The sequence below is a fragment of the Cariama cristata genome, unplaced genomic scaffold (assembly GCF_000690535.1).
Source record: "Cariama cristata isolate BGI_N322 unplaced genomic scaffold, ASM69053v1 scaffold9019, whole genome shotgun sequence".
NCBI classification, from domain to species: Eukaryota; Metazoa; Chordata; class Aves; order Cariamiformes; family Cariamidae; genus Cariama; species Cariama cristata.
The window spans coordinates 42,784-58,963 of NW_009634039.1; the positions used below are offsets into that span (position 1 = coordinate 42,784).

Below are 16,180 nucleotides of genomic sequence, written 5' to 3' on the forward strand. Positions count from 1 at the left end.
GTTACTTTTTGTGATACTGATACTATTTGCTTGCTGTTAAACATCATAAACAGTGGGATAGTTCCTAGTCCTCATATTAGGACTGTTTGAATGTGGTTTCAGGAAGGTTGTCATCTGCCTTTCTGATCCGAGAAGGTTATGATAATAGGTACAAGCATATCTGAAGGAAATGAGGTTTTTAATACTTTAGCAAAAGCTCTAGCAAAGTTGCAGTTTTCGATCAATTTGCCCCACAGTTCCTCAGCTCATGGACAACACCACTGAGAAGGTATTGTGCTAAAGACCACGGTGTGCTTTGCTCTTTGTCAGTCTGAAGTGTCATTCTAGGCAGAACAGTGGGGTGGCTTGTGGCCTGTGGACCTTGCATTGGGGACGACTGTTGGTTCCTGTGCCACTCTGGTGATTTTGTGGTGGTGAGAGTGATTCAAAAGAAATTCTTGCATAATTATGGAGTAGCACATATTTTGAAGAGCACAGTGTTTACAAATTGGGGGAGTGGGGAAGAATGCTTTGAAATCTCTGGAATATGAAGGAGGAAGTGTGTGTGCATGCGTTCACACAGAACCTCAATAACTACCATACAACCATATGTACCATTCATTTTATTTCTCAGTTTTGTCTAATTTAAGCATGGCTCTAAAAATTCACCTTCTCTTAAAGCTGATCTTTGTGATCTTAGTCAAATTTTTGTGGAGACCTGACTGTCTCCGCATATTGCATCTCTTAAAAGCATCTGGAGGTGGAGGGGAGAGGGGTAAAAAAAATCTGGTATGCCCGAAACCACCTGTGTATTCAGAATCTAGACTTCTGCTTAAGAATTGCATACAATTGCATTTGGTTTTTGCATATGGCAGAGAACAGACAAGGAGTGCCACGAGCACAGAACTGATGTGTTCATTTGCTGTCCAAAAAACTTTACACTAACAGCCGACCCTAGGTGTGGTCAGTATGATGTCAAAACGTGCATGACAAACTGTATAGTAACTGTATTGACTCCTTAGTAAAGCCTGCTGTGTTGCGGAAGGCTGACATCATTATTACTTTCTGCTAGCTCAAACCACGATTCTCTGGACCATTAAGTGGCTTTGTATATTAATAAAATAACAAGAGTGTATGCTGGAAGTTTGTTCTTTTTTGCATTGGATGACTTAATTTTTGCAATAGCTGTTCTCTAACATGATCTTCGTATTTTTTTTCCTGAATCGGAACCATGCTCAATTCTTAAATATTTTCTCTGAAAACAATTGTAATTGAAATCTGTATCTAAGGCTAAATTGGACACTGAAGCACTGAAAGAAGCTAAAACTTATTTTTCACTACTGTGGGAATGGTATAGATAAGGGTATTGCATTGGTGGATACCTTACTGAAGGAAAGCAGAGGTTTAGGGAGCTACACTTGATACCTTACACACAGACTAATCTAAAATGTCTTGAGGGATGGAGGTGGCAAACAGGTCAGTAAGGAAAACTGCAAGATGAACTAAAAGACAGTGAAAGAACTGTCAGTTGTGTCTGCAAGTAGAATGAGCACACTAGATAATACCTTTGGAAGAGACTCTGATTTCCTAAAGACTTTATATAGGCACCTGCATCCTCATAAGTTTGAGTGCAGCCTTGGAGCATTAGAAAAGAGCCGGAAAGGTTTATTACAAGCTGAGAAAATAGTTGTTTCAAAACCATTAATTGACAGTAGTGTGTACTGAAAGACTGCAGGGGCTTGATGTCTTTTGGGTTCTGCTGGTTTTGTAAAGCATCTGCAATTTAGTGCTCATATTTCAGTGCATGCTTCAGTAAGGTTGCACATTCAGTTTGAGGATATTTTGAAGCAGTTTGGACAGTGCAGCTTCTTGATTGTTGTTCTGTGGGAGATTTAAAAAATTCTCGATAATGTTTTCCTCCTTTTCTGGCAGCGAAATTATTACCCTTTATGAGTAAGGTAACTATATAGAAAATGTTTAATTCAGAAGACAAATATTATGACCCATTGGAAGTTTTAGTGTTCAGTAACAATGGACTTTTGAAGTGATCTTACGCATATAACTTGGGTGGTTACATGTGTTGTAATGTTCTAATTCTTTTTCTTTTTCCAAATTCAGGAATTGTGAATGACAAAGATTCCAAAGATTCCATTACAGAAGGAGAGAATCTGGAAGAGGATGAAGAGGAGGAGGAAGGTGGAGCCGAGACAGAGGAACAATCTGGAAATGAAAGTGAAGTAAATGAGCCAGAAGAAGAGGTGAGGTTAATCATTTACCCTGCCTCGCATAAAAAGAATGAGTAATCAATATTTTGATTACTCATTATTTTCTGAGGCCCTTCTATGTCACAAAGTTAGCAGGTGAAATGTGGGTATGTACAACCCAGTCAGTACTCTGAGGATATTTCCATCTCAGTTTTGTATATATGGAAAACTGAATACAGAGTGTCTGTGGCTTATTCCAGAGAAATTATGGCAGAAACTTGAACCTCATAACTTTGCTCAGGGTATGTGCTGCTTCTCAACAAAAAGATGCCTTCAGTTTTTTGACGTGAAAATACTTTCAGATAATTTTTGTTATCTGTTGTAGAAGCAAATGTATTGACTAGATGTCAAAGCAGTGATGTAGGAAAAATAACAGGTGTTCAGAGTATGCCTATATAATATGAATAAGTAAAAGATTTATGGAGCATAACAACCTTCCTTGTTTACTGTGCAGATAATATTTTGAACCAAAAAACAGTGGAGCCAATAAAAAAGACACGTACATAGAAATTCTGACTTGTCACTATGACACAGCAAAGTTGACATGATAATTGTAGTGTTATGAGAAAATGAGTTCATCAAGGAAATAGGAAACAGGTTCATGCTTGTGTTGGTTGGCTTACTGGTGAGCTTTCTTTCAGTCTGTGCTTCTTAGCATTAAAGTTCCTGAAGTTTGACTGGGTTTGTGCCTTTGCCTGCAAATTAATAATATCATTCGAATCATAAACGGTTGTGGAGTAGGGAGGGGACCGCTGGAGATCTTCTTTCCAGCCTCCCTCGCTCAAAGCAGGGTCATCTACAGCAGGTTGCCCGAGGCAATGTCCAATCTAGTTTTGAATATCTCCAAGGATGGAGGCTCCACAACCTTTCTGGGCAATCTGTTCCAGTGTTTAAACACCATGGTAGTAAAGAAGGCTTTTTTTCTTACATTTAAATTAAATTTTTCAACTTGTGTCCGTCGTTTCTGGGTCTGTCACTGAACACCACTGGGAAAAGTCCAACTCCTCTTCTTTGCTCCCTCCCTTCAGGTATTATACACATTGAGAAGATCTCCCCTTACCTTGACCCTTCTGTTCCCCAGACTAAACAGTGCCATCTCTCTCAGCCTCTCCTCCTATGACAGGTGCTCCAGTCCCTTAATCATCTTCAGGCTATATTGCTGGACTCGCCTCAGTATGTTGGTATCTGTCTTGTACGGGGGAACCCAGAGCTGGGCACAGCACTCCAGATGTGTCTTGCCAGTGCTGAGCAGACAGGCAGGATCACCTCCTTTGACCTGTCGACAGCACTTCTTCCTAATGCAGCCCAGGATGCAGTCAGCTGCATTTGCTGCAAGCATGCATTGCTGGTTCTTGGTCAGTTTGGTGTCCAACAGGACCCCAGGTCCTTCTCTGCAGAGCTGCTTTCCAGATGGGTGGCCTCCAACCTGTACTTGTGAATGGGGTTATTGCTCCTCGGGTGCAGGACTTTGCATTTCCCTTCATTGAATTTCATGAGTTCTTGTCAATCCATTCCTCCAGCTTGTTGAGTTCCCTTGGAGTGGCAGCACAACCATTTGCTCTATCAGCCGCTACTCCTGTACTGCTGTACGTTTATGAAAATGTCAGATAAAGCCAAATGAGTTCAGACTGAAAATTAAAATACAAAACATAACAAACAAATTTACTAAGACCAAACTGAACTAAACAGATTTGGATGAGGAGAGGGTAGGAAAGGTGCAGAAAAGTGTACATAAGAAATCAGATGCAAGTGATCTTTTTTGTTTTAAAATAGTCAGAAGTTATTCATTGAATATTTCAGGAGGGCTCTGACAATGAGGAAGAAGAAGGTGAAGAAGAGGAGGAAGAAAACACGGATTATCTGACAGACTCCAATAAGGAAAATGAAACCGATGAGGAGAATACAGTATGTATTGTAGCTTTAGAAAAGTGAATTGACTTTTGCGTCTTTGGCTTTCTTTGCTGAATGCTTTTTGCTAATGCTGCTCGTAACATCTCTGGGAAAACACAGCAAGAACACTCTCTGCTATTCTTTCAAATCCATTTTAGAGCTTATTTTTACATTTGCAAACTTTCATTATTACTTTCTGAAAATATTTACGCTGTCAACTGTACTACAACGTGTTTTCACAGGACTGTGCACTTTCACAGGTAGCTAGGCTGGAAAAAATTGCATAAATGATGGTTTTGCAGTGCCAGCAGTGGTAGCAAACTGATATGATACAACAGGGTAAACTAGTTACGCTCCGCTAGATCTCAAAACTGAAAGGAGACAAACCAAGAAGTGCAAAATTCCTAACATACGAATTTGGGATTGACAGATTATAACATCTGTAGCAAAAGAACCCATCCAGTTGAGCCTGAATTGCAGTTACATAGTGAGGAAAGTAATAAACATTACAGAACAGTATGTTGGAGTGCTGACTGTGCTTTCCAACTACTGAAGGATAGTATTTGTCTTGAAAAGACCATCTAACTTTATGGACTTAATGGAAAAATTAGCTAAACTAAGTATGGTAGGGATAGAGACTTTTCTTTGTATTGTTGCCATATCTAGAATGTGTACATATGCTTCTGTACATATTACTAGCATGTCAGAGTATTATGAGCGGCCAGCCTTCATAATAATTGATGCAATAAACATCAGAAGATACTTTCTCAAGAAAATAATCCAGGCTGAAAACTTTTTTTTAACAATTTATTTTTTTTAAAGCTTTAGATGATGTATGATATGGAAGCAATATTTCTGAAACTAATGTAATAGAAGGTTTTTTTTTCCCATTGCAATAGGAAGTAATGATTAAAGGAGGAGGACTTAAGCATGTCCCTTGTGCAGAAGATGAGGACTTCATTCAAGCGTTGGATAAAATGATGCTGGAAAATCTTCAGGTATAAATATTTATTTTCTTAAATTAATGTAATTTGCTGTACAGATAACTGTATTTGATTTTTTTTTTTAAAGTAAATAAGTGATTAATGCTTAGCTTACCATGCTAAAGAACATGGATTTTTTTCTTAGTTGTGGCCTCTTCTCTGCAGTTGACATGTTTGGATAATTAGCTTTTAGTAAAGTAGCTGTTAATTGTATTGTTTGCTTAGTGAATGTATGACATGCTGATGTATATTTTACTGGATGAATAATAACTAGAGCAGATACTGTGCACTGTTTCTGACTTTATCCTAGGCTATCAAAGCGTAGGTTTTAATGCGTTTAAAATGTAGCTGCATTTAAATTTACATAAACTTTAAGACTTTTTTTCAGTCACATCTGGTAAATATTTGAGTATAGCAAACCCTGTATGAGGAATACATTAATAAGATGCTACAAAAAAATCTTGAATGTAGAATGTCCATTCTCAAGTGTGTCTAATCAAGTCTCTAGACTTCTTTCCTTAAAAGGCTGTTAGCCAAAATTCTTTCAAAATTTGAAGTATTCTGTTCCTGTAACTGTCTTCTTCACAAGCAAGGAAACCAAAGGAAAATCTAATAAAGCCTAATACATTTATTTATGTATTACTTCATTTTCCTGGAATGTTAAACCTTTTCTCAGTCATGAAAATATGAATGTTCACAGACGGAGTGACATTTTTAGCATCTGATCACTTACGGAGTTTACTACCCTTTTTTTTTTTTTTAATAGCAACGGAGTGGTGAATCTGTTAAAGTACATCAGTTGGATGTTGCTATTCCTCTGCATCTCAAAAGTCAGCTCAAGAAGGGTCCCCCACTTGGAGGTGGGGAAGGAGAGTCGGAGTCTGGAGACACAATGCCGTTTGTCATGTTAACACGGAAAGGCAACAAACAGCAGGTAAGAGTTTACAGAAGGTATGGATATTGTTTCAAAAAAGTGAAAGGATTTTATTTATTTAAAGTCACACTCTGTGACTTTTGAAGTTACAGAATTATTTCTTTTATCCTTTTCTCAGAATGGCATACAGACAACTTAATTTTAGTAAATAGAAAATACCATAAGTAGTTTCTTGGAATTCTTGGTTGTTACTAGAAATCATGTAGAAAAATTCTGTGGTTAAATTATACCATTACTAATTAAGTTTGGCAATTACACCGGTAGGACAGTGGTATGTCTTACACATATTTTAAATATAGTTGTGGAAGATGAATGGATGTGGTTGGTGGACTGCCACTGGATGTTGAAAGGAGTAGAAACTAAAAAAAGGAACATTCCAGAATCTTCAAGTTTCTACAGAATTTTCTGAAAAGGCCTTCAGCTTCAAATCAAGATACATGGCGTTTGCTGAATTCAATTTCCTAAGTAACTGCCACTTGGCTGAATATGTTCAACTTGCAAAAAAAAGTCTTTGTCTCCGAAGACCTTTTTTTAGAGGACTACTCCAAAATGCACTGAGTGAATCTCTCAGAGAATCTTAAATGGAAATCATGTTGATAAAACAAATAAACCCCTTGCTTCATGCAGCCAAGCTATATATTTATCTTGGCTCTCTTTCTCCAGTGTATGTTTGAGTTTTCCTAGGTCAGCAAATGCATCGTATACAAATCAATACCTAACACATTCCACATGCATTTCTCATCATGGTTTAGGTCTTTTAAAGAAACCTTTTCATTTCAGTTGTATAAATTGATGATGAAAATTAATGACTCTGAGTTTATACAGTAAGCAAAACTGAGGCGTTGTTTCATTCCATGCATCTGTACCTTTCAAGTGTTTAGATCCATGTCATTATTTTGTTTTGACTTTTGTTACCTGAATTGTGAGAGTAGTGTAACAGTTGAGGTATATAACCCTGAAGTTAGAGTCTTTCTCTTCCTTCATATGAAAGGAACTTCAAAAATCTATGTAGAAAGTGAGAAAGGTCTCTTCTCATAAAACACTTGAACTAGTGAGTGTGTGCTGGGCTAAGTGCTTTGAAAATGTAAGTGGTGATACCTATTTGAGTGGGCACATACATGCTTGCATTTAGTAGTGATGATTAACTGATTCCCTTACATTTGTTTGGTTATTCTGTTTTCCTGGAACTTGAATGTTGTATACAAAGTTCTACAGAAGTCTTGAGTGGGGAATTTTAACTGTTGTCATTGGGCTGAGAAGGGATTTAAGAGAACTCTCTTTAAAAGATAAAATGGTGTTTAGCTTTTTCAGGATAATTTAGTGGGAGTATCTGTAGTTACCAAGAATTTTAGGATCTTCATATTCTATGTGAGGGGAAAATATTGCCAACATGTGGCTTAAAAAGAAAGCAGAACTTGTTCAGGAGTTTTCCCTGCTCCTCCCCCAATATTTGGTTTTGGGAGTAGGCTCTTCCTGCAAAAACTCCTCTCAGTGTTTCTAGAAATGTAGAAAACAGTTGCTTTATAGACTACTCCAGTTCTTGAGTCAGTGAAAGGCTTCATTGTCCATAGTTCTGTATTCAGAAAAAAAATATGTCTTAGTAGTCAGTTTTGATAGAAAAAGAAGCAAGAAAGAAGAGGTGGAGTTGAAAAGAAAATAATTATTCCTTCTTACAGTGCTTTATTTTAAATCTGCATGAGCAGAATGTGCAGAGAGTTTTGAAGTGACAGATGCATACTTTACTGTTAAGTTATAGCTGTAAACTTTCAGCTTTTTAAAAATAGTCAAAAGGAGTTTACAGACAACCTGGAAGGCTGTAAGTAACTTCTCATCTGCACAATCACTGGAATGATAAGCATCACCACCTCACTACGACATCAACCTGATCACTTGCTTTGTTAGCAGTTGCTTGGTCTCTATGTTCTTTGTCAACAGTGCTGTCAACTTTCTTCACAGTCAACTTTCTTCACTGTAAGAAAGTACTTATGATGAAAACGGAAGGTGCTGTGCTTACTTCTGGAGGTTAGTGTTTGGTAGTTGAGGTCCAGTCACTAAATACTCAGTTCACATGCCATTGTTCAGCCAGATTTTAGTGAAGCATTGACAACTAGCTTTTTTGAAGCCACACAAGAACTGACTGCTATTTACCAGCAGTATGCAACCTGAATTAACAGGCTGATAGTAACAAGGACACCGTATTTTATCTTTTTTTTTGTTACACTGTGATTTACAAAACCATGCAATAGCAAGGACATTGGGTAGACCGGTGTGTTGCAATAGATGGCTGGGTGTTTTCACCCATCAGCTGCAGCAAAGAACTTGTATGACAAAACTTACAAAACTAGTAGCAGTAGAACTGAACATGGTTATTGGAAACTAGACTATGGCATCATTATTTATCCACAAGCCATGAGAGAGCAAGGAGAAGTAAAGAAATACTGCCACCATAAGGTATCAGAGATGAGGTCTATCTAATGCCATTTGATGTTTTTGAAACTGTCCAAGAAGTTTTATACCAGGTAGGTGTGAACTAAGGTGAGATTTAGACAGTAAAAAGAAAGTCACCTACTGTCAAGAAATTTGGTTAATAACCAAGACAAAAGATTTCCTTTCATTTGAAGGATTTTTAGCAAGATTCCATGAAAGAAAGTAACATCCATGGAATGGTAAAGTCTGTCCTTGAATGTGAAGTTCTTTATCGTAGTGACATTTTTATGAAATCTGTAATCTAGTCTTCTGAATGATCATTTTTGATCTTTCTTCAGTTTGCCATCCTCTAAGTGAAGTCCTTATGTTCTGTCCCCATCTCACAGATTTTATAAGAGGTTTTTGATATACCTCTTCACTGTTTGTAAATCGGAAATGTTTCATTTGCGCAGTAATCATCGTATCCTTTAGTAATTGTCATCAGTGATTGGATTTTAGATGGCAACTGTCTGATTGCCTTGAGATAGTGACTCAGTGATATTTTGTTAATTACTAGTCTGGTTTTTGTGTCTGTTTCTTTCACTTGCACTCTTCTGTATTTAAGTTTTCTTTTTTCTGCTTTAAGCATCCTGTCTGAAAACACTTACCAGTCCCATTGAGGTGATAAATCCGTAGAATAGATAAAATATAAAGGACATATTAAAGTGGATGAGGAGCTTAATAGTGAAGCTAAGGAATGATTTTTATCATGAAATGAAGGTAATGGGTTAGTTATTTGGGTAGTTTGCATAAAGCTTGTTTGACAGTATCTGGGAACATGCATGGTCTGGTCAGCAATAAGTAACTAAATCTTACTTTTCTGTTGGAATGTCAAGAACTTTCATTTTTATTCTTACACACACACCTTAATAACAAGCTTGTATTTATGTTCAATATAATATGCTATTATATGCTATTCCCCACCCCCCAACCCCCCGCAAAAATCTGTTTGCCTCATTTTCTCTCATCTAAATAAATCTTCTAGTTGGTAGGGTTTCATTGTACCCAGGTTTTTCTCAAGTCTTTGCAAGAGTCTGTCTTAACTGTTTCAAACACAGTTTATTTTCAAATACTGCATCTAAGTCCTTGGCATCTTCTCACACTCATCATTCATCTGCTGCTAGTGGAGCACTACTATCTAATAGATACCTTGAGATTTCTTAGTAATTATTGCATTAAATACCATACGCAGTGAGGATTTTGCTTTTACTGTATAGCTTCTGAACAGAGGTTTTGATAATGCATCTTTCTGGCTGTAGCTTTTGATGGTGTAGCAGAAAAGAACATTTAGAAATTTGCTCTGCTTCTATTTCTGTGGAAGTAGATCTCAGATGACAAGAACAAGCAGCAAGATTCAGAGTAGTTTGTGGAATATTGAGAGTGATTATCCTTAAGTGCATTACTCTACTTACGGCACGGAAATATTTATTTCTAATGGATGTGCAGTTGAAGGAGGAAGTGAAATTTTTCTAAATACGTTCACAAACTTTAGCATTAAGGGGTTTCTGAAAACTGTTGTTTCAGTTGCAGACAAGATTAAGAATCACTTCTCTGTTTTGGAAAAATTGTAAAAAAAAAAAAAAAAAATTCTGTGGTAATAAAAACTTGGATTTTCTGAGTCTGGGGAAAAAGAAAGCATCTTCCCTATGCCTCTCTGAAAACTCAGCTATATTTTTCAGAGAGAGGATATTTCTGTAGGAGTAGTACCAAGCTTACCTTTAATGTGGCTTATGGCAAATCAGATGTGTTGAATATGTAGTGTGGATGTTTGGGTCTGGGGGATGACAAAAAGATTAAATTTGATACGGCAGTTCTCTCCAGACTAATAAAAAGCACTGTGGAGCTAGAATCATTTGTAAAAGAAAAACTACTGCCCAAGGGATGGCAGGGGATATCTGAAATGCTTGGAATGTTTCTCCTCTGTTATCGCAAGGAATAATAGCAGATATTCTGCTCAGGGGCTTCATCTCTTTGGAAGGCAGAAACTTTGGATGGAGATGCAGCTTTCTGAGTCAGCTATGGTGCTTTTATCTTAGGACTAGTGTAATTCACTGTGAGGGTATCAGTTTGTATGAAAATAAGAAATAAAGCATATAGCTATGTGTTCCTGGTGAAAATTCATCAGTTTTGTTCCTGTAAATACTGTGTGTAATAGTGTTTTGCCTTAGCAGTACATCAGCCTTTTTTGTGTGTTCTCTGTGTCTTTAGGAGGTCTGAGTATCTTGTATTTTCTCCTGCTTCCTTATGTGAAATACAGTTTAAAAATGGAAAAAAAACCACAAACAAAACCAACAAACACACTTTCTACAGATATGTCTACTGGAAAGTATCTCATCACAATAACCTAGAAATAACCGTAACCTTTCTGTATTTTTGATTGTTTTGTGGTTGTTTTTTTCTGTAATGAGCACTTAAAAGCTTACTTTCATTTGCAGTTTAAGATCCTAAATGTGCCAATGTCTTCCCAACTTGCTGCAAACCATTGGAACCAACAGCAAGCTGAACAGGAGGAGAGAATGAGGATGAAAAAGCTCACTTTGGATATCAATGAACGGCAAGAACAAGAGGACTACCAGGGTAGGAAAATCACCAAGTATTTAATTTTTATTTTCACAGGAACTTTCGTGGATCTACAGAAAATGTTATTTGTGATAATTAGTAGTTCAAGTTCTAAATATTAATTTGCACTTCATGGAAAACCTGTATTTTAGTTTCAGTCATTCATTATTTACTCCCTGGTCTATGTACTTGAGGAAGTTTTTGTAGGTCTTCTGTGAAAGGGAGTTTTCAAGTGGGCCTCCAATCTCAGTATTTCCATTTGTTTTGGGAAAGAGGAATAACTGAGATTGTTTCCTTAAAAAATAAGACAACACAAAATTACTGTTTGTGGCATTGTGTCCATTACTGCAAGACAACTGAGTTGGATACAAGAGGAATTAATTCTGTGCAACTTAATATCTAAAATACCTATTAAAGAGTTTAATAGTATTTAGAATCTTCATCAGTCTTGCTAAGACTTGCAAATACTAAGAGGTAACCTACTCCTGAGAAATAAAAACTATCACCTCAGCTTCATATTGCTGAAGGTTCTAGGAGTGCTACAAATCTGGCGCATAAGAATATATTAACAGAATGAAGGTTTCATACAAATTATAAGATCTAATTTGTTTTTTAAAGATACGCAAACCAGGCATTTTGGAACCTGGACACATTGAACTGAACAGTTAATACAACAGATCACACAGCCCCTAAACTGGTGCACTTCGTGTGTTTGGACGTTGGGTGGTTTGTTTTGGGTTGGGGTGGGTTTTTTTTTTTCCCAGACTCAGCTTTCCTTGGTTTGCTCAGTACACAAAGCCAGACCAATAAAACTGATGGTATTCAGTTCTTATGTTAGTATTTCCATTTAACAGCTCCAAAGCTCTTGCTCTTTTTTTTTTTTTAAGATGTTGCAGTCTGGTGGTAATCATGGTATAAGTAGTTAATTAGCAGGAAATCTCATTTAAGGTATTTAGTGAAAGGTCATTATTCATCAAGAAATGGAAAACTTAAATTAAAGCAGCTCTAATTCTAAAACCAGCATGGAATCTAACAGTCCTTTCAGAACTTTGATAGTACAAGAACTAAACTTGTAATTGTAAAAAGGAATATCTTTCCAAAGTGATTGTCGACAGAGCTCTGAAATGGTAACACAATATATTCTTAATATTAAACATCATAATCAGCTTAAAAACTTCTTTTTCTGAGACACTCCCCTCTTACAAACCCCACTTGTGAAAAAGGAAGAGAAACAGTAGACTCTAGAATTAGACATTTAAGTGCTTTTCTCAGACTTTTGGTGGGTTTTTCCTCATTAATGGTATTTCTGATATTTTTACTGGTCAGTGCATTTGGGTTTTTATGCCTCATCACATGACTTTGTTAGTATCTTTAAAATCAATCTGTTTAATCTAGGATTTTATTGTGAGCAATTGTGCTTCTTACCAAAAAATGATCACATTGATTTTGTCCAAGAGAAATGAATCAGACAACTGATACCAATTGATAACTTGTAATAGAGAATTTTTTTTTACTTTCTAATAGATTTTCTAGGTGCTGTGTATGAAGCATTAATGCAGGAGTAAAATCAACATAGAAGAAACAGGTTTTTCCATAATTGACACCCATTTTTAAAACAGCTGTTGATTCTTTTTTATTAACCTGGGTAATATATACAGTAAAACCAAACTAAAAAGGACCTTTTAATCAGGTTAAATTAAACAGGCCAAATTACATTCCTCTTTGCAACTATTTTTTATTTGGATTTTGTGCAGTTGATTGTTATTTGGAGGAGTCAGCTTGCCTGTAACAAGTTGGTACATACACACTGAAAGAAAGAGTTGGTTTTAAATTTCTGTTTCAAGCTTTGAAGTTACCAAGGGAAGAAGTCATCTCAATTTCTGGAAGAATGCCTCAGGGTTGTCCTACCATTTGCACGTACATTTGGGTTTTTTTCATCTGCACAGGGTAGCTAGTAGATAAAATTTAGCAATGTACTTCAAAGTAGTATCAAATAATTATTTAATACTTCAGCAATGTTTATTAGTATTACAAACACTTTAATTTAAAGAAATAATAACTGGGTGACTCTGTTTAGACGAGTTTTTTTCTGTGTAGATTATTTTTTCTTCACTAAAACCAAAGATGGGTGATGTACCTTCAGCCTAGCTAAAACGTTGTGCTCCCTTGCCATTTTTTCTTCTCCATTGCTCAACTTCTCAGTTACTGACTTTTCACAAACAGCAGTATTTTTCTTTCACCTACAGTGTGGAAAACAGAAGAGAGAGGCATGCACATACTTGCTTGTTCATTGCTTGCTTCTAGCACCTGGCTGGCAATGTAGTATAATCTCTCCTTATTTCCTTCCTGAGTCTCATCATTGCTGAGACAGATCCCTCCTGGCATACGGGATTGTTTTGAAGGATGTTATTTCATGATGTTTACAAAAATGGACTGTCACAGTGTTGAATGGGTTTCTTTGCCTTTTCCAGGTGTTGATAGGGGAGTATACAGAGCATGAATACATGGTTTATTAACTGTTGACACCAATATTGTGTATTAAATCATTCATAGTTTCCCAGTTTCTCAAAGATTGGGTAGATAACTTACTGAAAGCTTTGTGTGCATTTTGTAAATGGCTAGAGAATCTCATTAGAGTCTCTGATTTTGCCTTGTGCAAGTCACTGTGAGAGTAGTGGAAGTTTGTTTCCAGCAGATGATGGGTATGTGTCTCCAATGAGATTACCAGAGATCAGAGAACCAGACAGAGCAGGCTTTCAAACATAATCTGTTTAACAGCTTATTCCACTTTTCCCCTTCATTTATTCCATCTGTCTGCTTGCTGAGTAATGTAGCTTCTTGCACAGTTGGACTGTCAGAAATACTTTCTATTAGATGCACTAATATATGGGCAGAGGTTATGTGGGGGTTCCTATGATGTATTTGTAATTATATTGGGTACTTACCATTAACTTAGCCTGGTAAAGAGCCATTTCTTAGAATTACAAAAATGAAATGAAATTTTAGAAATACAGGTTTTACTGAATGCCAAAATACAACACTTGCCTAGCTTAAACTGCCCAGAAGTTGGATGTCCAGGGCTAAACTGGGTAGTGTAGGCTTCTTTCTGTACCCACCTATCTCTTCCCACTGATCCTAAAGTGAAAAACTCCATCCATGGGACAGCTGGTGTAATGTAGGTCAGCTGAGTCACCCTCTTCAGGTGCCTCTCTTCTCTGTGAAAGGATCCTATTATGGCTAGCTTAGACTTAAATACCTGGCTTCTCAATGCCTAATTTTAGGACAGGTTTCTTGCTGAGTCTTTAATTGGTAGCAACATTGTCCAGTTGTTGCTATTTCAGGGTAGTTTAATGTTATGGCTTCTCATACTGCTGTGAAGCTTTGTCCCTGATCATTGCTAAAGAAAGTGGTGGCTGCTATGTTCAGAAAGAAAAGGTCACAGCCCTTTTCTTAAGTACCTGTGATGAAAACCATTGCTGGCAGGTCCTTCTGTAAGAACATCTGGAAATGCAAGTTCATATTACGGGGTAGCTTGGATTTGTCAAAGCTGTCCATGCAATTTAGTAACTTTTTTTAAAATTAGCTGTTGTGGAATAACTTGAAGAGTGTTAACCCTAAAGTATAGCAAAGTGTAAATAAGGTGTCTTTTTTACTACATGGCAGTGAAATGTGCTTGTGTAAATTCCTCTTTAAAAAGATGCATAGAAAATGTATTTAACTTTCTTCTGTATAAAATTACAGAAATGTTGCAGTCTCTGGCACAGCGTCCGGCTCCAGCAAATACTAATCGTGAACGGCGGCCTCGTTACCAGCATCCGAAGGGAGCACCTAATGCAGATCTAATCTTTAAAACTGGTGGGAGGTAGGACAATCTTCCTTTAAATGTGGTAATTCTGGTTCTAGGGAAGTAATTACCTTCATAATTGGACAGATAATGATCTGTGTAGCGCAAGTGCATTTGTTACTAGTTTCTATTCTAAAGCACTCTGTTAAAATACTGAGCAGTGTTTTGTGCCTCTAATACAGTGTCTGTAAATACCTCCCTGACAGAGGTTTGGAAATCAGAGGGTTATTTTTCAGTTGTGAAATGGCTGGTAGAATCTGAGCCCCTTTTCATAGGGGAAAAGATGCAAGTCTGCTTTCTTAGTGAGAGGGGCGAAAGGATACTTTTGAGTATCTAGAGAAATTCCCATTGAGCTTTTTCATTTTGGTCAATTTGAGAGCTATACCTCTGTATTTGAAGCCCTGAATGGAAAGTAAATATAGTAAAGGTGGGGAGGGGGGAGGAGAACCTTTGATTTGTGGTGTGCAAGTGCATACCAAAACCGCTATTAACATGAAAAGAGTCATTCCAGATTACCTAATAGTCATTCTACAGCTTTAATATATCTCAGTGTGTCTTTTCTCACCCGGAGTAAGCTTGCAAATAAACCATTAAATTAACCCTGCGGCACAAATTTGAATAGACAGAGTTTCAGGTGAAAGGCAGACTCTTTCATGTTTCTCTTTCTTTGCAAGTTAATTTTGGAGGTGGGTAGATAGGAGCAACACCTAGGAAGGGAGAGTTTACCTACTAATGGGTCTGTCTTTGTAAACTACAAATAAGATAATGTAATGTAGTAATTCTATGTTCCAGTAACATTGCCAACTTCTTTCTGGTACATTTTTATAGTAATTTTATAACTTCCTGATGATCACTCACTCCACTGAGACCCTGTACAGATACTGCTTGTACAAAGAAAACCCTCTTTTTTTGAAAACAGACTGCAATTTAAAATAAGTATTTTTTTTAAAAGTTAACCAGGTGTAACTCAATAAAATGAGCAGTGCTGTCCATTTAACTTTTTCATATCACTGTGGCCTAATACTGTCGTGAAAATACAAACTATTCAATTACACTGAATTGTAATAATACATGCAAGTGTTCCATAAATAACTATGCAGTCTTCTCTTCTTTTGGTCATCTTTCCCAAATGCCTTGCAACCCGCACGAGGAGCACACTGCAGTTACTCTTTACAGGAGCCAGACCAGTAGATGTGGTATTTGCAGATTTTTTTTAAATGCAATTCTTTTGAAAGCTTTTTATTTTCAAATGTTGTAGGGA

General features: G+C 36.9%; 1 protein-coding gene across 1 annotated transcript in view; it reads left to right on the forward strand.

The window, feature by feature from the left end:
• UPF2 (UPF2 regulator of nonsense transcripts homolog (yeast)) overlaps positions 1 to 14,941 on the forward strand; it is a 52,891-nt gene extending 37,950 nt beyond the window's left edge. The window contains exons 15-20 of the mRNA XM_009707014.1: positions 2,098 to 2,237; positions 4,044 to 4,148; positions 5,033 to 5,131; positions 5,883 to 6,050; positions 10,952 to 11,093; positions 14,817 to 14,941. Of these exons, the coding sequence (XP_009705316.1) occupies positions 2,098 to 2,237; positions 4,044 to 4,148; positions 5,033 to 5,131; positions 5,883 to 6,050; positions 10,952 to 11,093; positions 14,817 to 14,941 (779 nt within the window). The remainder of the gene's footprint in view (positions 1 to 2,097; positions 2,238 to 4,043; positions 4,149 to 5,032; positions 5,132 to 5,882; positions 6,051 to 10,951; positions 11,094 to 14,816) is intronic.
• Positions 14,942 to 16,180: the final 1,239 nt, after the last annotated feature.